The following is a 24,009-nucleotide window of genomic DNA, read 5'->3' as shown; positions in this document are numbered from 1 at the left end:
CTCAGCAATCCTCTCCTATAACCATTTTATCAGACCTCGTCAAGGGAAAGAGATGGGATGTACCAGAAAGATGTTCATATTAAGTCTCTTATACCAGGGACAGAGGCCTCGGGTAAGCTATGAATACAGCTATGTAATGATCCTTTGCTTTGAATTGAAGAGAATGAGCCTCCAGATTGACTTGCACCTCCAAGACCGTGCTTTCTAATCAATGTAAAATACCTAATTTATTTGAATTATAACTATGCTATAGACTTCGCGGACATTTTCGGACATTTTTTTGCCGATGTATGATACGATGTGTATGATGTTTGTGGACTGTGAAGCACTGGCAGTGTCCATGGAGAAAATGTATAAAATGTAACGTTTTTGAAATAGATGCATCTGACTGGTTGCATTTGAATTGAGGCGCGTAATAAATAATGATACTGTTCTGTGAGGATGTGCAGTTTTCTCTTTTTTTCCCCATCCCATCGAGACTGCTATGTCCGAGACCAAGACAAGACCGAGACCAAATAGAGTCGAGACCAAGACAAGACCGAGACCAAATAGAGTCGAGACCAAGACACGACCGAGACCACAAAAAATTGGTCTCGAGACCGGTCTCGAGACCAAGACCGGTCTCGAGAACTACAACACTAATAAACACACAGTGCATCATGTACACTAGGGAATATTGATTTAATGTTTTTGGTTTTGACAGTATTAATTTATAAGTGTAGATTATGCTTATGTATGAATTTAATCTACTGATTTATTAGTCGGTTTTCTATACTTCTGGCATTTGCAAGACATTTGCAAGTCTGATAAACAAAAAAATGTTTATATGTGAAATTTCACGTATAGATTACATTTAGCACTGAGGAAGGACTCGTTGTTGATATCCTCACTGCAAAAATACAACCAATAAAATCTAACCATAAATAAATCATGTACTATATTCATTTACTCATATACGGAAGACTAAAAAAGCAAAAGGACTATTTCAGTTTTTAAAGGTATCCCCTTATTTCAGTTTTTAAAGGTATCCCCTTATTTCAGTTTTTAAAGGTATCCCCTTATTTCAGTTTTTAAAGGTATCCCCTTATTTCAGTTTTTAAAGGTATCCCCTTATTTCAGTTTTTAAAGGTATCCCCTTATTTCAGTTTTTAAAGGTATCCCCTTATTTCAGTTTTTAAAGGTATCCCCTTATTTCAGTTTTTAAAGGTATCCCCTTATTTCAGTTTTTAAAGGTATCCCCTTATTTCAGTTTTTAAAGGTATCCCCTTATTTCAGTTTTTAAAGGTATCCCCTTATTTCAGTTTTTAAAGGTATCCCCTTATTTCAGTTTTTAAAGGTATCCCCTTATTTCAGTTTTTAAAGGTATCCCCTTATTTCAGTTTTTAAAGGTATCCCCTTATTTCAGTTTTTAAAGGTATCCCCTTATTTCAGTTTTTAAAGGTATCCCCTTATTTCAGTTTTTAAAGGTATCCCCTTATTTCAGTTTTTAAAGGTATCCCCTTATTTCAGTTTTTAAAGGTATCCCCTTATTTCAGTTTTTAAAGGTATCCCCTTATTTCAGTTTTTAAAGGTATCCCCTTATTTCAGTTTTTAAAGGTATCCCCTTATTTCAGTTTTTAAAGGTATCCCCTTATTTCAGTTTTTAAAGGTATCCCCTTATTTCAGTTTTTAAAGGTATCCCCTTATTTCAGTTTTTAAAGGTATCCCCTTATTTCAGTTTTTAAAGGTATCCCCTTATTTCAGTTTTTAAAGGTATCCCCTTATTTCAGTTTTTAAAGGTATCCCCTTATTTCAGTTTTTAAAGGTATCCCCTTATTTCAGTTTTTAAAGGTATCCCCTTATTTCAGTTTTTAAAGGTATCCCCTTATTTCAGTTTTTAAAGGTATCCCCTTATTTCAGTTTTTAAAGGTATCCCCTTATTTCAGTTTTTAAAGGTATCCCCTTATTTCAGTTTTTAAAGGTATCCCCTTATTTCAGTTTTTAAAGGTATCCCCTTATTTCAGTTTTTAAAGGTATCCCCTTATTTCAGTTTTTAAAGGTATCCCCTTATTTCAGTTTTTAAAGGTATCCCCTTATTTCAGTTTTTAAAGGTATCCCCTTATTTCAGTTTTTAAAGGTATCCCCTTATTTCAGTTTTTAAAGGTATCCCCAAAAGTCCAGACTGAGGCAGAGTCCATGTTAGTGAAAGCCGACCCTTCGTTCCCTTCAGATGTCCCACTTTTTCAGCAAACAGGCTGCTCTGACTGAACATCAGTGATCCAGATGAAATTTCCATAGTCCAATAGTAAAAAGCGGGAGTTGGAATCAGGTACATACAAAATATTCATGATCTACCTGTTTTTATTGCTTTCATCAACGCTAAACACAGAGAGTCTTCCCGCCAGTGTTTAAAGTGGAGATGAAAACAGGTGCACTAATTAACAGACTCTACGTCTCTGTCTAAGGGTACAGAGACGGTAATGAACTGGGGTATAAGCTGTTGGCCCCTAGGCCATTTGATTAAGGTTATTGGGGGAATGAATGGATGTACGGGACATTTTTACTTTCTAACATGATTTGATTATTCAATTATTAAATTATTTTTCATAACCTAAATTAAAACCTTTTTATACTATAAAACATTCATAAACATTACCAATGGAACTTAACCAGGCCTACACAATATTGACAGAATGCAAAGAAAGCATAATCTCAGAACATTAATATTTACTATTAAGCAGGCAGAACATGCCAGTTTTAAACTGTCAAAAAGACAACTAATGAATGATACAAAAAAAAAGGTCAGACACATTACAGGAAATGGTCACGGGGTGAGTTTGCCTTTGCAGATTAGCGGAATGATGTTATATCATTTTTCATTCTGTGGAAAATGGCAGGTCATATTAAATAATGAATTATAAACATGGTGCAGGCCGGGGCTTTGAGACCCCTTGTAAATGGTGAATGAGCTGATGGAATCCCTCTTCCTCCACTATAGAAAATTGCTGATCGTCCAAGGCAATCAACTTCGTTATCCTAGTAGTTGTGCCTTTAGCTCTGGTGCTGCTAACTTTGAATACTGGTAAAATTGAACTATCAGCCAAGATTGACACATTGAACTGATACCTATATCTTAATTTGTAACAAATATCAGCCAATACTGATATGTTTACCAATATGTTGTGATTTTCTAAGGCTAACATTATTTTGTACTTTGTAATACTTTTTACTCAGTCATATATTGCAAGACTGTCATTAGCAGTCATATCTCACGAACATCAAAAAATGGATTGAGTGGGTTTTGGAAACTTGCCCTTCAGATTAAAAGTCTATCAGACTCAGGGTCGGTGTTGATATTTCTGGTGTATCCTTTAAAAAATGTAGTATAGGGAACAATGTGTGCTATGATTTAGCTATGATACCAACATTAAGTGTAAGATATTGGATGCTGATAGCTGGAATTAAAGCCCGATGCCAGATTAATTTGTCGATAAAGCCGTCGGTAAATGTCAGGATGCAGAGCGGGTCTGTAGGAAGCAGCGTCAGGTGCCGAACAGCCTTGTTGAAGTCCCAGTTATGTCACAAGGAGTTTGAATGACGGCTAAACAATTAACCCTGCAGCCGCTGGAACGGCGGCGTACCAGGTGCGCTAACAGGTGTTTCTGTCTCCCATCAGCTGAGGCAGCCACAGCGCTACGGAGGGAGGCGGGGGTGGGGGTTGGGGGGGGGAGGTGTAGCCCGAGGACACGGGAAGATGAGTGATGCGCCGCAGACTGCCGGGTCTGGAGGGTGCCGGGGTGATGAACTTCTTGGGGCCTGAGGCACGGGCTTCACCTCCCAGGTGGCTGATGATGCCGGAGTCTCTCGGGGATGGTGATTAATCGACGGCTCAGGAACGGCTTCCGAATGCCTCATTTCCTCCAGCTGTGTTTCGAGGACCGACGCTCTATGTCCACTTCTGCCTTTTTATTCATGCCGTCACAATTTGAAGTTGATTAATTAGCCCCATTACTTCCCGAGAACCGCGCAGAATTTATGGAAAACCACAACAGCGAGGCCAGCGCCCGCCCTTTTAATGTACATTATTAATGTAGAGATTAATAGGGACCTTCGTGTAGACATTAAGGCTGCATTAGTATATAACCAACATTGGGAGATTGTGAAGTAAAAATGTAACTTCAATATGTTACATTTCATCATTCCCTTTTATGGGAATCTGTTCTGCTGTTGACACATTCATGTTTTAATTATGAGGTCAGACAAATGGGTCTAATTTTCATTTATATTAGCATGTTTATATTAGCGCTCTGACTGTAATATTTGTTTGTATTATTGTTATGGGACTAGCTGGCCCGACGGGCACATAAAAAAAGTCAAGGTGAACGTTACGATTGTACCTTACGCTATTGCCCCAGATTCATCTCTGGTTCAAAATACTGACTCGCACTGAGAAGGGAAGGTGCCAAACACTGATTTCTTTTGACTTGTGGGCATATTTTGCCACCCGAAAATGTTGCAGGGCACTGACGGAACGCGCACACACACGCGCAATTTGTGGAGACACAAAGAGAACTGAAATACTCGCCACATCGATTCGCTGCCTCCAGAGCCACAATAAACCCAGGGCTTGTCCACGAACCAAGATTCCCAGCTACCCCGAATTAGGATATTTAGTTGTCATGTTTGCAGTATCGCAATAAAAAATGCGTCTGGAAGAAGGTTTCAGATATTTAGTCCCGGTTAAAATCCCCCATTACTTTAACCACCGGGGACACTTATGGAGATGAGAAAGAGATGAATGAGGGAGATGACAGCAGTAGACAATAAGGGCTAAAATCAGGGAAGGATTCTGTGCACGTAAGACGTACGATGCAGTTACGGGCTCTTTGATTTTCCTGATAATTTATTGAGATTCCATGGTTTTGGCATCATCCAAATGGCACAAAGATCTAGCTCGGGCTGATTAATGGATCGGCTGAAATGTAATAAAAGGAAAATGTACCACGCTTCCATATTTACCGTAGGAAAAAAAAAGAGCATTCTTTTATGGCACTGAGGACCCTAAGAGGCATCATTTATTAGGTCAAATGGAAGCCTATAGTAAAATGGCAGAGAGAGAGAGAGAGAGAGAGAGAGAGAGAGAGAGAGAGAGAGGGGAAATGGGAACACAGCATGTTGAAGCACAAGACGACACGTAAACTGGGAACAAACTGGTCTAAAAATAAACCGTATGAATTATTTAACTTACTGACCCAGAAACAGCTACAGCATAATCATATTTGTGTTTGAATTGGGGGGTTTGCTGTGGCAAGCGCATGATACTATTAGTACAAAAACAGGCTGCTCGGGGGGGAAAGGAAGACGAGCAAATATTGTCTTCTGTCGTGTCTCCCGGTGCTGCGCAGATTCATAAAAAATAGCTTAAATTTACAGACAGGAATGAAGACAGATGAGAGGTTTAGAGGTAGGTCTTAATATGTGTATGTAAATATGGCACTTTCTAGCAGAACAGGCCTGGGAAAGGTTGAGTTTTAATTACAAAGACATTAGCTATTATATATCTTTGCTTTAAAAAGGAGTTTGCCTAACTGTCGCCTAAGAAACAATGCAGGAGACGAGGTCAGATAGAACTTCTTATCTGTCGAGGCTCTCAAGGCGTTCCAGGTCAGGGTCTCAGCTTTTAGTTCATTCAAGATAAGACATGAACCCTTCAGAGGTGATGTGGATCTGTACTAAACCCCTATTAGGATGCAGTTAGGTGGGGATGAAGACGCATTATAAAGTTTGTCGAGTCCCTCTCTGTATTAATGTATTTGTCCCGTGCCTTACTGGGCTTCTCTGTAATCACGTCTCAGCAAGCAGCGGGACTGCAGCACAGCCCCATTAATATTGATGCTCTGTGGCCTAACTGGCTTTGGTGAAACTTTCTCCCACATTAATATTGATGGTGTTGCTATATATCGGAGTCAGTCCCTCATTAAGGTTTTATGGGGAAATACTGAAGGCACTTTTTTTTTTTTTTTTTTACAAGAGACAATCCCATTTTCGGCATGCATCCCCTTGGCAACAATCATTTCCTCTGGATTGAAGTCTCTATCGAGGAAGACGCCCATACCTGCCCATGAAATCTCTTCAGTGGTTTCCCAGGAGAAAGGATATCTGTGTTGAAACGATGCATCTCAGTATATGGAGAGCTAGATATTGAATGAATCACTTAAATATATAAAAATGGTCCCTGCTGTAGTTCCTTAATTCTGCTTAAATCCGCACTGGTGTTAGGTGAGACGCTTAATGTCGGTTTATTAATTATGCATGCAGTCTCTGGCTCGCTAAAGTACACGATGCCCCCCGACACCTATGAAAACGTACAAGCGGACAGCAAATCTGTGGCGAAAGGTTCACCTTAACAGCTGAAATTCACAAGATTGCAATTCAGTGTCTGGTCTAGCTGTTTTACATTAAGCCAACGAATATTTAGGTTTACGGGGAATTACGTAGCATCACAGAAGGGTCGTGAAACCCACTCGTGATGATCAGCCACAGTGGATGAAGATGGATATTAGGAAGCTCTCAAAGGGACCCTTCAGCCATGTTCTTCCTCCACTTCTGATGATCAGTCTTAACCACTGAAGTCTGACATCACAGATCTCTCAAAGGGACCCCTCCCCTGGTCCCCGGGACATGTTCTTCATCACTGAGTCACCAGCACAAGTGAACGTGACACATGAGTCCCACTTGACCCTAGCTCAGCTGTTCAGCGGTGACCCCCAGCTTTGATGAAGAGCCTAAAAGACCCTAACCTCTCAGGCACAGATGACCTCAATTCATTTGTGACGTCTTGCCTATTGATTCTGACCTGCTGCAGGATTCCTCTGGAGACAGGCGACTTGCCCTTGTAGCTGACGTTCATGTCGAAATTGCACCCCAGTGTCTGTTCATCATGCCCCCTCCCCACCCCACCCCCATTGAAATACAGAGACCGCATTGCAGCCGACAGTGGGGTTCCCTTGGTCCGAAGCATGCAACTGCATTTCTGTTATCTTATGCTGCAGGTCGCCGGAAGCTACCAATGATTCATCACTGCGCTCATTTTCTTTCTCATTTCAGCCAATGGCGTGTCATGTATGTAAATGTGATTGCGTTCGCTTATTGACACACAGAAGAAGCACTGTAACTACTGCCCCCATAGATTATGTAACATCTTCGAAATGCATTATGACATGTAGTCCTATTAAATTGTGCGGTGTCTTCAATATTGACATTTATTTATATTGCAAAACTGACACATAATTGAGAAAGCAGGATCAGACAGTCTCTGGAGCAATTGGGATTTAAGGGTCTTGTTTAAGGGCCTGTCAGTGAAATTGCTTTGCCAAGCACTGGATTTGAACTGGCGAACTTCTGTTCATGGGCACAGAGTTTTAATGCACTAAGGCACAAATCCATCCATCCATCCTGCCATTTTCCATGCTGATTATCCAGTATAGGGTCGTGTTATTCACCATAAATGCCCACAGAAAAGCCTAAACAATGTGTCATGGTGTTATTCATATTGTCATCCTGGACAGCTAAAGGTCCAGTTTAATTGTACACTTCCCTGTTCACAGTTCACCTCACACGCACCAATTGATCATACATGGTTTATGCTCATCTCAGGACAAAAAGGATCACAGCAAGGTCACCATGGTGAGCCATAAGTGACAGCTTTAAAATGAGGGCATAAGTCAATTTGACTCGATTTGGAACTCAGGGAAATGGAACACCAGGCCACAGGCCAATGCCTATCAGGTATTTTCACACAGCGTGCCTGTGAGGGCCGCCTCCCCCCATACGGATCTAAAAAGGCAGGCTAGCTGTTAGCCATGGGAGCATTTATGCATTAACGAAATCGGAAGTGTCACTGGTCCAGCTTGTGCATTTCTGATGGGTTCAATGAATCGATTCTCTCAATTTAATGGCATCAACATTCAATGCAAGCAGAAAAGCAGCCACAATTCTGAGTAGGACACAGAACCACATGATGAATAAAATATCAATCATTAATTCCTGTCAAAGAAATATTGTCTCAGAATAACAATACTTCTCAAATCTGAGACAAGAAACAAGTTGAGATGAAATGCAAGTATCCCAATAACTGTAAAATAACCACATCAGTTCATATCCCATCCTTCATGCTCATGTTATGTTTTAATCTCAGCTGAGAATAGACTCAGGCTTCCACACAAACCAATATTCATTTTGTTGACCTGGCCAGCTGAAATTCCTATTATTCTGATCACTTAAAGCTCACATCCCTGACACATGATCAAACATGTTTATGCTCATCTCAGTGACAAATTTTATTTAAGTGATTGCATACTGACAATACTGCAAACAGAAAATATACAAAAAAAAAATTCAAACATTTGGAACTAAATATAATGTCAGGCAGGGCCAGTTTACCAGAGTCTCGATGACTTGCTGTCCCAGTGTGTATTTCGTTGATGTGGTTCTGTAGTGATGTCATATAAAAGCGCCCGTGCTGCTTTCATTCTGTAAATAATTACAGATGACAGTGTTTTTGATGTGCACTGCAAGAGGTGAAGAGGTACATGCTTGTGTCCCAGCTTATAATACTAGAGCACCGCATGCTACGGTCAGCATGAATGTGCAGGAGGTCACTGAGAGTGTGGGACTTCGGAGAACATTGATAGAACCCTAAAAAAGCTGAGTAAGAATAGCGTCCGTCACCGGGAAGCGTTCGCTCATGCCGACTGCCAAACGAAACGAAACGCGGCAGCGCATAAACGGATGGTGTCCATTCAGGTGTGCAAATACATTCAGCCAGCTAGATAATACATCTGACCATTTATGTGTTAGTTATTTCGGCTGCCATTGTTGATAGAACATTTGACTTATCGTGAGGTTTTCTAACTACGCTTTTTTTTTATTTCTGTTTTTAAGCAACAGAAGAAACGAATTTTAAAATGATGTTGCTTTACATGCTGTGCACCTGCTCGCTAATGCAAGCAGCAAATCTTGTGGCCGCAACTGAGTACATACAGCAGACGCGAGGGTCAAGAAGTTCAGTTACTGTTCGACTAAAGCACTGGAACAGCTAAAACGGCTGGTCTAAGCGATTCTGAACGTGATATGATTACTGGTGCATCTCAGAAACTGCCATCATACTGAGATTTTCATGTACGGCTGTAGTACCTAGAGCTTACAGAAAACGACGTGATGAACACAAAGCAAGTCAATGGTATTTCCGAGGCTGGAAACACCTTGTTAACGAGAGAGGGAAATGACCGGGCTTGTTAAAAACGAACAGGAAGACCGTAAGTGCAAAAATAACAGCACAACAGTGGTGTGCAAAAAGGCGTCTATTAACAAACTCAGCTACCCAAGAAGCAGTTCTGAGTAGATCCTGCCCAGTACCTAATAAAATTTTAGATACTGCCAAGGAAACCGGAGAATTAAGTAGTTGGTTTAGCTTCAAATAATTGGCCAGCAGTGACCAGTCCTGCTAAATTCGTAACATAATGGAAACGAAATACTGTCTGTGTCAGCATGTCTGGTACCGTACAAAAATGTATAGTACATTGTATTTTCTTCATGGACAGATGTTTTGCACGGTTTCACGCACACTCTGCTTGGATTTTAAGCTGTACAAACGGACAAAAGGTCGACAAATGATAGCAGGCAGCGGCAGGACCATATTGCAACACGATGAGAGAACATTATAACACTAGAGAGACAGGTATACTTTATTGATCCCGTGTGGGGAAATTCTACATAAGTCCCCCATTTTTACATATTTTTTACGTGTGAGGAAGGTGTTGAGCTGACGAGCTGCCAGGGCTAGTGTTGTAGTAACTGTGTCCTCCTGAGTGATCCTCACGCCCTGACTATATGCCACAGACAGATACCTTCTTAAATCAACACACAAAAAAACAGACCGTACATGTGGAAAAACAGTAGCTTTAAGTAAAATTCACAAAAATAAAATATCAAACGTGGCAAATGGGTGGCTAAGCTACCCTGAGGTAAAGGTAACACGATGACGTCGTCATACTCTGCGGCACGCTCCGCTCACTGCCAAGCGCTACACACGGACACGCCTGCCGACACGTACGCGCGATGGCATGTTGGCGGCGGCCCTTCTGATGTGCGGTGCTCTAATATGCAAAACTGAGACACAGTGCATGACTTTCATGGAGTTGGGGCAGTATCTGAGCATGCTTCCGGCTGCCCCGGTCGCACCAGCCTAACCCTGCCGCAGAGTGAGAGCGCGTCTGCAGCTCTGCCGTAGAGGAGCCTGTTCTGACAGCATGGTGAGCTCCTAGCCCCTCATGTACACCAGCACTGGCTAACTGCCAGTTGCAGTGTCACCAAATGAGGGATGTAGGCCTGTGTTTACAGTTACTAGCAGTAATGGCTGGAGTACTTTAGCATATCGGGTTTCCTCTTCTTGTAGACTGGAAGTGTCTACCAATCCCTTCCTGGGCCACAAGCATCTTGTTCAAACCATTCCAGCTTCTGAATGTTTGTTCTCCGGCACAAATGGGGCCCACATAATCCTAATTAGCTGGAAGTCGAACAGAAGCAGTCAATGCATCTCAGGAGGTGGATTCCACCCTCTGAATGTCCCATCTGTCTGTCCCAGCTTTGCGCGAGAGAAGTCCTCAGAGTTCTGCTTCTGATCCGAGCCGTACACGCCAGTGGCATGTGGGTGGCGTGTCACTTCCTGCCGATGGCTGGGATTCATGGGGTGACGCCCGGGGAGGGGTGAGGTCTGTGAGTCATGGTAGCGGGCGGCGCAGTGGCGGAGACACCGGGGCGGGGCAGGGTGGGCGGGGCCAGACGTGCTCAGGGCCCGTTCTCGTTGTAATGCAGGGACAGCGGCCGGTCCCTCTGCATGGGAACGTAGGGCCAGTTGTAGCTGGAACCAGACAGCAGCATGTCCCGCAGCAGCGTCTCGATGGGCGTCTTCCCCACCAAGCGCACGAAGAAGAGCTGCTCGATGACCGGCGAGGAGACGATGCGGAGAGACGGCAGCCGCAGCAGCAGCCGGCCGAAGCGGCTGGGCTGGCCCGGGTACTGGTTACGCACATACTCCTCCAGGGCACACTGGCACTTCTCCTGCACGCTCTCCACGTGGGCCACATCTGACAGGCCGATGGCATCTGCGGGCCGGGAGGAGAGAGCATGAATTTAGAGACAATTCAAACCCCACCATAGAGTTACATGTCGTCCACGACCGCTGATCCTGTACAGCAGTGGTATTCAAATTTTTTGACAGGGACCCCCCCCCCCCCGACCCACACACACACGCACACACACACACACACATGCCGGGTATACCTATCCTTATCCTTATAAGAGTTTTTGCATTTTTAGTTTTTTCATAGCAGTCACCGATTTTTATAAAATACATTTTTCCCTTATGGGGACCAGGAAACCGGTCCCCATAAGGGAAAAAACGGATATTTATCACGTTATGGGGACATTGCGTCCCCATAAGGATAGGTAAACCCACTCGCACACACACACACACACACACAAACACATTTATCACGAATACATCTTACCGTGCAGCTCAGTGGGAAGGATAAGCCGGTGTTCCTACACATAGGAACATTTTGGACCTTGCATGTATGACTATTTTTAATATTCGTAAAGGCTACTATTTCAAAATAGGTCTGCCCCCATCTGAACACCCCTTCCACAGTTCTATTTTTTTCCCCCCTTCACCTGCCCCCCCCCCCTGCAATTCCTCCGTGGCCCACCAGGGGGGCGCTCCCCACAGTTAGAACACCGCGGCCATACAGGGACATGCTGAGCCTGGAGCAAAAGCCGATCCCAGAAAGCAGCGATCACACGGCAGAAGATACCCTGGATGGGATGCCAGTGTCTATTATCCATATATCCATCTTCTAATCACTTATCCTTGACAGGGTCATGGTTGGGCCTGGAGTCTATCCCAGGCAGCAGAGGGAACAAAGCTGGGTTACATACTGAACTGGAAACCAGTGCCTCACTGGCCACACACACATGCACAATCACATGCTACAGGCAGTTTAGAGACTCCAGTTAGTCTAACTACATGTCATTGGGTTCTGGGAGGACCCAGTATCCATAATTCATTAAAGTTTTATTTTTCACTTCTTAAGGTATCTGCCCATAAATCTATTTGATGTCTTTAATTTCTTTCTTGCTGGGGGACAACCAAAGGTTACCAGACTTAAATAATGCAATATAGATTTATCAGTGATAACATAAGCATTTACATTCTTGAGCCATTTAAGGGAAATCCAGCATTTTACACGCCTTACGCACCGATAGCCAAGAGGTGCACATGAGTTTGGGTCAGAACCTTGACCCAGAGACATTGTTCCACTGGGTCTCTGGCTCTAGCCATGATGCTGACCAGCCCCTAAACAGGAATCTAAGGCTTTCAGAAGTGCGGCCCTTTTGTCGGCTCACGAAAGTTTTGCGATCCCATTTTATTATTTTTTCAGCTCGTCTTCAGAACCAGCCATCTCCTGGATTTTACCGTATGATTGTGCGATTCTCTCTTAATCACTGCTTCATGTTTAAACCATGCTTGACAAATCAAGGCAGGCTGTGCCCTTGACTCCTGTTACCCTCTGGGTGTGGAGATATCCCAGCTCTGTGAAGCACCCCTCAGAGGAGCAACGGCCGTCCTGTTGCCCAACACCGGGTCTCTCCTTCCTTCACATTTGTCAGAAGGTGGACACTTTGGGAGGAAGGGGAGCATTCTGGGAAAAATGATCAGAGGCAGGAGGCCGGGCGCCGTGATGTGGCGCAATGGGACAGAAGAGCTAAAGCCCCGGGTCGAGCTTGTCTAGCCCTGTTAGATCACGGACCCGGGTCACAGCAGGAAGCCCCGGACTGGACAGAAGGCAAGATCAGATAGACGCCTCGGGCGACAGAGGTTATGTAGGTCAGGGCCAGGCTGCTCCTCAGTATACATTATTCTGTCCCTGGGGCTCAGTATGACTGGGGGAGGGCAATACAGAGAGCAAAGGGGGAGCCTGGCTGGCTTCAATAATAGATGGAAGAGAAGGGTGAAGAACGGAGAAAACCGGGGGGAGAAGGGAGCAAGCGTCCGGTGGGCAGACTGCCGGTCTGAGAAAAGAGCTGATGAAGTGTTTCTGACAAGCGCAGGATAGCAAAGACAGACAGGGGCAATGACCCAGGAAAAAAATGGAAACATGTAAGGTTCTGTGTAAGCAGCATGTAATGGGTATGAAACCTAGATTCGGGGCTTTTGTTTAAATCTAAATGTAACATATCAATATAAATAACAACCCATCTAATTATTACCATTTATAGGCAATTATTAGCAATTACTAGCATTTGAAACATATTATTAGAGAACTTCAGGCTGTTAGTGAGTTTTCATTTGCTCTGGGCACAGTACTGACCGGAGGTGAAGAGCACGATGGACTTGAGGCAGGAGTACTCCGCCGTGTCCACCTGCAGCGCCTTCAGCTTCTCCACCTGTTCCTGGAAGACGCGGATGTGGTCCATGAAGGCCACCACGCGCTCGGCGGACATGGGCGAGGCGTGCAGGCCGGCGGCCGCCAGCAGGGGCGCCACGTGCAGGGGCATGGAGCACTGGGCGGCGTTCAGCACGAAGAGCTCGCTCCACGACATGCGCAGCAGCGCCACCTGTGGGCACGCGTCGGAACGGACGTGGATAAATGCTCATCTCTGGGTGAAGGACACATATTATCATCAGATACTAATCAAATGCTGAACTGAGCCTCTCATTCTTGCCAGTTTGATTGAGCTGCTAATGCATGATTCAAACCACATTAATTGGGAGACCTTAAGCTGTGGACAATTTTTCCATCCGTGTGAGTAAATGTGTGTCATTTGAGCCATAAATTAGCCTCCGGACAATTTACAATAAAAGATGTAGACTGATGTCATTCTGAGTTTGTTTCGAATTTATTCTAAATTGCTTGCATTTTATAAATCATCAAACAAACAGAGTGTATTTTAGGAGGAATGCATGAAATGCACAGAGCCTTACAGCTACGCCTCCGCTAACAGACTTATGGGTAAATATTAACCAGAGACGGCAGCGGCGGCATGCAGTTCCACGAATGCGTTTAACTTTGATCATCAGCAGCTCAACCATAGGAAGGTCTGTCTGACACAAAAACCAGCATCTAGAGGAATTATACCAGGACCGAAACTCAGAATCAAAGGTGTAGATAAGCATTCTGTTTTACTCATTGTTAATTATTGTTGTAATTTATGCTTGTTAGTGATGGTGACCTTGGTTAGGTCATCACAACCCAGTCAGTCACATAAAACGTTTGCTCAGACTTTGTCAGCGTGTGTTTTGCTGGTTGCATGTGTACAGCACACACAAGCAGGCATGGTGACGTGTGTAGCTGCAGGCTTCACCTGGTCCATGAGCTGAAGGTCAGGGAAGAAGGGGATGTTTTTGGCCCACTCCACGGCGCTGAAGAGCAGCCGGGCCGCCAGCTCGCAGATGTTCTCGATGCCCATCAGGTTGTTGGACTGCATGCACTGGGTGCCGTACCGTGACGTGGGGTATGGCTCCGCCCTCAACAGCAGCGAGATGAAGCCCGACAGGTAGGGCTGTCCGTTGTACGCCTCGCTGCTGTTACTCAAGTACTGGCCCGGGCTGGACTGGGAGGTGGACATGCGGCCTCGCTGGACGGCTGACGGGGGGGATGAAGGAGTTTCAGAATAAAAGCCTCTCCATATTTCAAGAGTTTGCAAAAAAACACTAAGCATTGCCCCAGGTTAGTAAAAACGTCCTAAATTTGAGAGCTGAAGGTCACCGTATAACACTGCACCAATAAATCACATGTAACACAACACTACTTTATTACATATATCCAGCTGCATGGTTTATTAAAGAGCAGAGAAATGTAAGACGCGGATTGAGTCCCGTAAGGTTTTGGACACTTTTAAAGCCAGTGCTTAAGCTAGATCCTCATTCAGAAGAGTTCCTGCCAAAGTTTAAAAGCCAAAGAATTTGTGTGGGGAGAGGAATGGACTAAGAATGGAATGTCGGAAGACCTTTTCGTGAACCAGCCACACGAGCCTGAGCCTGCTCCGACTTTAAGGGCCCGAGGGCTCCTGCTCAGCCCTCCTAAGCCAATAATTGTGAATATCAAATTGGTAATTGGTCTAAATGTGAAGCATGTGACATATTATCTTTAACATAAAGGCTTGAGACAGCCAGGAGATCCAGAAGTGTCTGCTGAACTGTAGTAAACCTTAGAGGAGCCAGATTCTGAATCATCCACGCTCGTGCTCGGACGCAAAAAGTTTTTGTGAAAGAAAGTCTCTACTCAGACATTCAAGAAGTACTAATGTTAATCTCACATTATTTTATGCAACATTTGCACACTTTGCCATAAAATCAAACCATCAGTGTCGTACACAAGAACACATATTGCATGCATCATTCAGTATTCGTGCTGTAGGACTGGAAGAACTGAATTCTACTCTGTATTGCGCCCATGTGGGGGGGTCCTGTCCTAATAATGGCCGCCTCTGGGTCACACATTCCTCAGTTATGGTAAGGGCACCTCCAAAAGGTACAAAGGCTTTTCTCAAACTGCTGTGACCAGACCCTGAACCCTCAACACAGAACCAAGCTGAGATGATTTGCATCGTGTTGCTACTCAGAGAAACACAAACCCTTGTGTGCTCCTGCATGGGCAAATGAACAGCTTCCAATCATCCATTAACAAACGTGGCAAAAATTCCTCCTCTCACCTCTTAATTGCTTATGGATGAATGCTATTCTCACCCGATACTGCAGATTGCCTGACAAAATAATTGCCTGTAAACTAATGTAGTCTCTCATTTGAAAATACTTAAAATTCTCTGTTGTCTTACTTTCCTAGTCAGCTCGTTCGTAAACCCTTTGTAAATGGAAGTAATTTTGCGAGGAATATTTTTGTCGTTTAAATAGGGGATCGCTCTTTACTTTCCCAAGAGCCAAAGCTACGTCTAAACCAAAACAATAAGCCTCTTATATGAAATCACTGCAGGGACCCAATACACCCCAAGCAACGAATGTTGTGCTGCCAAATTTGTGCAGCCTGAAAATCCAGTGACTGAAAGTGGGTCTACATGAAGGACAAAAACGACACGTGTGGCTTACAAATTGACAGACAAAACCGGATAAACACACTGAGGACTGCTCGAAGGCAGCCTAGACAGCGTTTTTTGAATGATGGTAGCACTAAGCCAGCCCTTTACCTACAGAAGGCTCAATTAATCAAACCTAGCCAGCCCTAATCGAAATGAATGAGCACGCTAAGAATAAGCAGTGCCAGCTGGTAACTAATGTGACTTTGTTGTTGTTATTTAAGGTTCTTTTACTTTAAATGACCCTTTTGTCTCGAGTTTCATCTGAATGGGGACTTGACCATTGACTGCCTTTAGTAACAAAGCCTTCATTTGGTTCCCACACTGTAGTCGAAGAAGTGCAGCGTTCAAAAAGGACAAGGGTAAGACAGCTAGAATGAGGCAGTCCTCACAAGATCAGTAGCTGTCTGTAAGCAGTGGTCTACAAAGGCAAGAGGTGCAGTATTTTCATGGGGGAATAGGATGAGGACCACAGCCGCGGTACAGGGGAGTTTCAGGGCGAGTGACTCACAGCAACACACCTCAGCGACGCTGGCACACGGGCGTGCTTCGCGAGCCAAAACCGTCATCTATTTGTCTTGGTGTTCTGTGCTCGGGCAAAAGCACGACACTCACCTCGCAAGAGGCGCACAAAGGAGCCGTTCATCCACACACCTCTGTGACAGGAGGTGATTCCCCTACTTAATTAAAAAAATGTCAGTTACGACATTCGGCACGGTCTTTCATTCCAGGTTGGTAATTTGCTGGACGAATCAGAGCATTGGTGTCATTTAGCGGAGATTCTTAGCCTGTTGTGACTCTGGAGGAGTCTGACCCCCGTCTCACCTCCCATGAGGCATTAAGCCGTAGGCCCCAGTGCTGACTGGGAGCTCAGGGTATATCCCCTTCAAAAATCACTGGCTTACCTGCCAACGCCATTATGACTGAAGCTAATTATAAGTACGGATTATTGTGGCTATTCCATCCCATCCACTGCTCCTAAATATCCACGGGGGGGGGGGGGGGGGGGCACACCCAGTCGTACCAGGTTGACAACGCATGATAATCCACGCTAAAGGATATTAGCTGAGTAGCTGATTTTTTTTTTTAAATGACTGTTGTAGCTCGTGCTGCACAGACACTGGTTGCGATCCCACAGCCGTCACCTCCGGGGACCTCCGATCTGCTGATGACGCAGAAGCAGCCTGTCTGAAAGCCTCTGCTTTTCCCGTGCGATCAGCAACACCCATGCTGCCTTCCCAGCCTCCTGCTCTATTCTTACCCCAGTACATCTGCTACCCACTGCCAACCAACCCCCCCCCCCCAAAAAAAAAAAAACTCTAACTGAAGCAAACCCTTCAAGCATAAATAGACCCGAGTGTTGCAGATGAGCGTTTAGCAGCGTAACTGCAACAACATCATCCATTAATCTATATAAAATGCAATTCTCTCTGATACAGCAGGGAATGTTTTTTCTTACGATAATCGTAGATTACTTCTTACTTAGGTTCCCTCCCGCTTAAGGAGACGTGAGACACAGCTGAGATCCGAAAACTGAAATTTCCTTCCTAATATAAAATGCATAATAAGCAGGTTGGGGAAACGGGGGAAAATCCGAATGCGGTCTGAAGCCCAGCAGGTCGTGTAAGCGTGCACCGGTCGTGTAAGCGTGCACCGGTCATGTTAGCGTGCACCGGGCTTTTTCCCGTGTTTACACCTTACGTATCATGAAAGAACACAGTGCGACTGAGCTATACATGTTTGTGCACATTGGTTTTCTTCCACTAATAGAGAATATGGTAGAGAGAATACCCCTAAATCTAATCTGGCCGTTTGTTATACACCAAGGGGAGAATGTTAAACAGAAATAAAGCAAACAGAGCAGAGATGACAGGGAGATGGCAATGTGGCCCAGTGTGACCCAATCACACTAAAACATTAGGAAGACTTAATCAGCTGCAGACTCCTCGCACTTAAGAGGAACACAGACATCCATCCCGTGTCCCAGTCCGCCGTCACATTTGGTCCTCGACTCCATCCGTTACATTATTCATGTTCGGCTTCCCCTGACCTACATTTCTTATCGCGCCGGAGCTGGGTGAGGCTGGGTCGCGGGAGGGGACGGCAGTCCTCTGGCCGTGGTGTCGCCATGCTGGCCGAGGCCATTACGTCTAAGCAAACAGTGCACTGTGCAGTGTTTACATTGCCCACCGGGCAATCAGGCCTCTGCTGCAGCGAGGTAGCGTCACACCTGGGGCTCACTGCCCACTGGGCACCAGCTACACATGCACACCAACATCTATAATTACTATCAACATTCAAAGACAGTTAAATAAACTACGATGATGATAAGACCGAAAAATGAGGATTATTATTATATGTTTTTCAGTTCAATGCCCAGTACAGGTTCACAGAGAATAATAATAAAAATAATAATATACTTATTTAGACTGAAATAACATAACATGTGTCTGCTAGGATTCTTGTGTTTTATGGCCTCATTTTCTCCCTATTTCAGAGATTTGCTGCAAAAAAAATTAAGGCTTATGAGTTTAAAATACAGCAAAGTGCAGCATACATAATAGAAACCAGTTGTTTCAGCAAGTCATTAAAAGGAATAAAAGCATGTTTTATTACGGTCAGATTTCCTTATCACGTTGAAACGAGACGTCTGTCCATCTTAGAGTAAATGGCATGAATGAGGTTTACCATTATCGCGGTATTCATATCCCTGCGAGCAACTGCATTGAGATGAAAGCAGCGGCGATCACTGTTTCAGGGATTTAAAGTGTCAAGAATCATATTTAAACATGCGTTTTGATGATTTATTACTACACCGAGACTATTGCATAGGCTACATGGTATTAACTGCGATTTGCCTTGAACCATTAGGATAACAGAAGGACACAGAATCACTTTGCCAAGAAGCTGAATCCTACGGCTGCCCCACACTCACGGATACTGACTGTTAAGTGCATTTGACCAAATAAGTGCGTTTGTCATGTGCAGGTCTGCACTTGATCATAGGGCAGTGAGAGGGGCTTCGCTTTCCTGACTTTGACAGTGCCTTCAGGACTGTGTGTTTCGCCGTTTCACCGCTAGGGTGTAGCGCACCTAGTGAAAGGCTTGTGTGAAAGGACTGCCCCGGATTACTAAGGAACCGAAAAGGCAGCCCTGGGTTACGAACCAACTCCGTCATTTTAGTTCAACTGTCCACATTAAAAAAAGATGTTTCGTCACATATCGCGTATTTTCTTAACTGCCAAGCCCTATCCGATTCCAGTGCCTTTTTCGAAAGGTAATTAGAGATTAAGGACAAATCACAAACGAGAAGAACCGGAGTCTGGCTCAAATTTATAATGTATAAAATGTCAAAGTGGCTGCATCATAAAGAGAAGGGAACTGCAATTTCACTGCACTTTCTCATCTGACTAATTTACACTATTAGTCACGCCTGCAAAAAGTCGTAACACGCTGGTGAGGTCAAAGAACTGAACACATGGCCAAAGGGGAGCTGGTGTAGAGAGGCGCCGCTGCCCGTAGCTCGGCAGGAGTTTCTCTGCCTTTTGAGAATAAATACGCACTACGGTAGCATAGACTATATTTTAAAAAGAAACTGCTGATGAACGTGAACATTTGCCAATAAGAAATGTTTGTTACAAAGGACTGAATCAACAGAGAAATTATTTAAAAATCTAGCTACTTATTAAATTGCTATATTTTACTTAATATGTATCAGGAAAAAATAAATCTGCCATACATACATTTAATACTCAAAGGGCAAGGTTTTAAAACCGATTCTTAAGGAATGAACTTTGACACACGAGACTAAGTTAAAATGGGACCGCACGCAGAACCTCTCTTTCCAAACTCCTGCTTGAAAAAAAAGTATTAAGTGCAGCACCGATGTTATAGCATTTAAATGAATGTATTTGCCAAATAGATGACATACAATTAAACATACTAAATACTTAAGGTGAAGGTTTTTTAATGAGCTGGGATAATCATTACACACTCGCAATGGTATAAACTTGGGCAACACATTAAACCAAATAAACACAGCATACTTAGCTTCGCACCTTTAAATAAACATAGCTTACAATTTATTTCAGCTTAGAAAACATCACAAATGCATTCTTTAACTACTTTTAAGGTCCTAACCAAAATAGTCGTGCAAATGAATAAGGCATCAAAGCAATGTTTTACAGGGTCTAGACGATGTGAAATAAACCTGCCCAATGATGATTCTGGCAAAACATGCAGGCAAATACGCACACAGACATTAAAACAGGACTTAGAGTAAATCGCAGGCTCTTTGTTTCTTGTCAGGTGGTCCGTTAAATATTCCAAAAAGACTACGACTGATGCATAATCTCTTAAGAAAGACCAAATTAAGCTTTAAGTGTATTTCCAACCGTGTAAGAGGCTTTTTGTTCAGCTGTATGCTTTTAAAGTTACTGCGGGAAAAAAAACAACTTAAAAATATTTAAATTTAAACGTACCAAATATAATGTAAAACACACATTTCTCCTCTTTATTACGAAGTTTCCAGTTTTAGTAACAGGACACGTTTGTATTACTTAGAACAACATTATTAATTCGTCAGTAACCAAAACTGAAAAGCTTTCTCCAAACAGAAAATAATCCAAAATTTGCTAAAGCTAATGAGAATGTGTGTTTAGTCACAAAATAGTGGCCTATATTATTTATTTTTGGCATGAACTAGGCATTTCATTGGCGCATGCATAATTTAGGCTACGCGACAAAGGCACTGTGCACATTATATGAAGCTCAATATCAGACTGACCAAATATAAATGTTCACAAACTTAAAATGAGGGCCAAATGCAGGCTCGGGCCATATTGCTGAAATTCAAATAACTCACTAACATGTTTAGCCTACTTGAGTTGGGGGGCTGCTGTTTTATAGGCCCATGTTTCCCGTGAAAAACGCTTGATTCGGGAATGTCCATGGTCACTCTTAAGCAGCCTGTAGTCATAATTACCAGATTTTATTCATGTCGACTCAGATGAAAGGTCAGAATACATCAGCCATACAGCTGCATTACCGAGCCGGTCCGGAGAAGTTTGCAGATCTGCTCTTAGTTAGGCCTACAGTTACATTGTGTACAACCATATTTTGGTGTCGGTGTAATATGTGACCAAAGTACTTCCATCCCCATAGTAATGCAGAACGTACATCAGTGTTCAGCCTATTTCAAAGGGATAGGAATTGCAAAGGTAAGGTCTAAATAGTTCTAATTCTTTTAATGGAAGATTTTTAATACCATAATAAATTGCCTAATATCCTCTAGTACTTTATACAAATGCGTTTTTCTACCGTTTAGTACCAGTTCATTCATCCAAGGAGTTTTATTTACCATTTTTACGGAGCGCAAATTTGGACATTTTATGAGTTTTTCATTCATTAGAAACCGATCTGTTTACTGAAGTGACAGTAGCGTTCAGTATCGTAAACCATCGGTCCTGTATTCGTTTGTTTTTAGGTCAGTGGATTCAAGACCAGGCCCACTTAATCTCTATACAGTGTACTGACCGACTTTATCACATGGATGAATTCTGCCCGATCGAACCTCAAATTGCCCGTTAGAGATTGCCAATGCCTCTCCGCAACAGCAGCCTTAATGCCCCCTTCCTAATATTGGCCCTACGCCGCACAAGAAACGCAGCGTCCTTTATTCTAGATTATTAGCACGCAACCAGACAAAATTAATGTCAAGTCAAATTGGTAGGCCTATTTTACCAATCAGGCAGGTTTAAACCACATCGTACATTTTCCACAAGGAAATGTAAAGTTCAATCGATGGACATGGCCGTCTATATAGCTCTGCGTGATCTTTAAACTTTATTACGCGACGTGCTGGCACTTTAACAACAGCCAGTCGCGAGGCAAATAAACTGCATTATAAAGCAAACATTTTATATTACTGATATCATTCACAGAGATTATGTTAACGCGCTCTCAGAAAATACGGTCTACACTCACCTTCCCTTCTCATGCCGACTTTAAGGCACTTCTTCAGGCGACAGTACTGGCATTGGTTCCGATGGTGCTGATCGATCGGACAGTCTCGGTTACCCCGGCAGGTGTAACTTAGGTTCCGCCGCACGGAGCGCTTGAAAAAGCTCTTGCAGCCTTCGCAGGTAAACTGCCCGTAGTGTTTGCCACTCGATTTGTCCCCGCACACCATGCAGTCCACGTTAGGAATTTTGTCTCCGGATAGGGCATCATTACCTGCGGTGGAACCAGACGGTGTTCCCGGTGTCCCTCCAGAATCCTGACCGCAAATCTGGAGCTGGGACCCGGGATCTGCAGAAATGTTATCTTGCCACTGGTTTACTACCATTGCCATGCTACCATACAACACTTTGCCACAAATGCAGTCTTACTCCGTAGCGCGGGGAGATCCGTCCTGAAACGCCTTACCAAAAGAACTATATATATATAAATGAAATACGCTTCCGTTTTCTTCCAGATATGAAATCTTATTTTTTGTGCGCGATAATATCAGTGATGATAACCGTTTCTGTAACGAGAAATCTGATGGTATTAGGTCCTTTCAGAATATTCGTGAAACCAACGTTCATATTACGTAAGCCAAAACGACTCCTTTACTTTCAGAAAGGTATCAGGCAAGCAGAAACACGCTCCTAAAAAGTTCCTAAGCGCTCGACCTTAGGGAGTCCCAGGATCTCAGACAGCGATCGATACAGGAGGTCCCGTCCCACACGGGTAACAGTTCAATGAAAGAATTTTGGGCAAAAAAAAAAATGTCCGAAATTCCTTGCACGGATTTTCCTTGTTGTGTCATGCAGTCTAACAGGTTTTCTGATTTGCAGATGTATTGAGGATCATACTTTTAAACCTAACAGAGTTTCACAACATAAACTTTCAGCATACTGACATGTCAAAAATATTAAGTATATCAAGGAATTTCAAAACGGCTGTCGAGGTTCGCAGTTACACCAAGAGCGGTGGCAGAAAGTTTTTAATTATTTTTTTGTCTGGCTACACCATGTGAGGAAATCTTTAAACCACCTAGAAAATCGTAAATATGCGTCTTTGCGAACCATACATTTCCAAGTCCGTAATAAGAGTGGTTCAGATGTGAAAACTGAAAGTCAGTCCCATTTCATCCGTAGGCTGTAGGTTCCATCTCCGAGAAACACAGGGCAGGATCTGCTGAAAGTGACACTGAACAGCCGTGCATGCGCCCAGCTCCGAGGGCGCGCTCCTAATTAGGACATGACTGCCATATAAGGAAAAGAAGTCCGTTCCATACGCAAGATGGAAATTCTAGGACGTTCCCAATTGGCCGCAGCAAAACAAAGTGGCAACGCCGTCGTCCAATTGGACATATCGCTGCAGTTGTTTGCTCCTGATTGATCTAGGAAATATTTCGTAGTAAACTGTGGGGCCAGTGCTGCACTGGGTAGATTGAAACCATATTCGGTTTACAGTGTATTTACGCCATTTTCATCAATTTACATAATCAGCACAGAATAACGAAACGAAATAGACTAGTATGATTGTGAAATTATCTTGAAAAAAACACATATATGGCATGATTAATTTACTGAAAGTTTGCTCACAAATACGTATTTGCTTCAGATTTATTTGTCAATATATACTTAGAAATCCAAGAATTTGGATTAATCTCCGCTATTAGAGGCATAATTGCGTTATATTTACAAGATATATGGGTATCTATTTGGCTGACCTGTTGTAAGACAAGGTGCAAGCATGACTTCCAAGATGAACAAGAAAGTTGTCACCTTTAACCCGCCTTTCAACGTGTTTCTGTTTGTTCAATTGTTACCAGTTTGTTTCACAAAAGGTTACACACAAGTAATTACTAACGTTCTGTTAACCTTACTT

General features: G+C 43.4%; 1 protein-coding gene across 2 annotated transcripts; it reads right to left on the bottom strand.

Annotated features, from left to right (window-relative positions):
* Positions 1 to 8,293: 8,293 nt before the first annotated feature.
* On the bottom strand, positions 8,294 to 23,332 carry LOC111838470 (nuclear receptor subfamily 2 group F member 5-like). 2 transcript variants are annotated; one of them, XM_023801489.2, is made up of 5 exons: positions 23,207 to 23,332; positions 22,117 to 22,365; positions 14,404 to 14,684; positions 13,410 to 13,656; positions 8,294 to 11,144 (listed from the first exon to the last, which is right to left on the bottom strand). In XM_023801489.2, exons 2-5 carry the CDS (start codon positions 22,319 to 22,321, stop codon positions 10,828 to 10,830), a joined length of 1,050 nt encoding a protein of 349 aa, XP_023657257.1. In that variant the 5' UTR covers positions 22,322 to 22,365; positions 23,207 to 23,332; the 3' UTR covers positions 8,294 to 10,827. The 2 variants fall into 2 exon arrangements, with proteins under 2 accessions (XP_023657257.1, XP_023657256.1); XM_023801488.2 differs by having other exon boundaries at positions 22,117 to 23,332.
* Positions 23,333 to 24,009: the final 677 nt, after the last annotated feature.

The sequence above is a fragment of the Paramormyrops kingsleyae genome, chromosome 9 (assembly GCF_048594095.1).
Source record: "Paramormyrops kingsleyae isolate MSU_618 chromosome 9, PKINGS_0.4, whole genome shotgun sequence".
Taxonomy (NCBI): domain Eukaryota; kingdom Metazoa; phylum Chordata; class Actinopteri; order Osteoglossiformes; family Mormyridae; genus Paramormyrops; species Paramormyrops kingsleyae.
The sequence above is the reverse complement of the archived record's forward strand: the minus strand, read 5'-3'. Positions and strand labels throughout refer to the sequence as shown.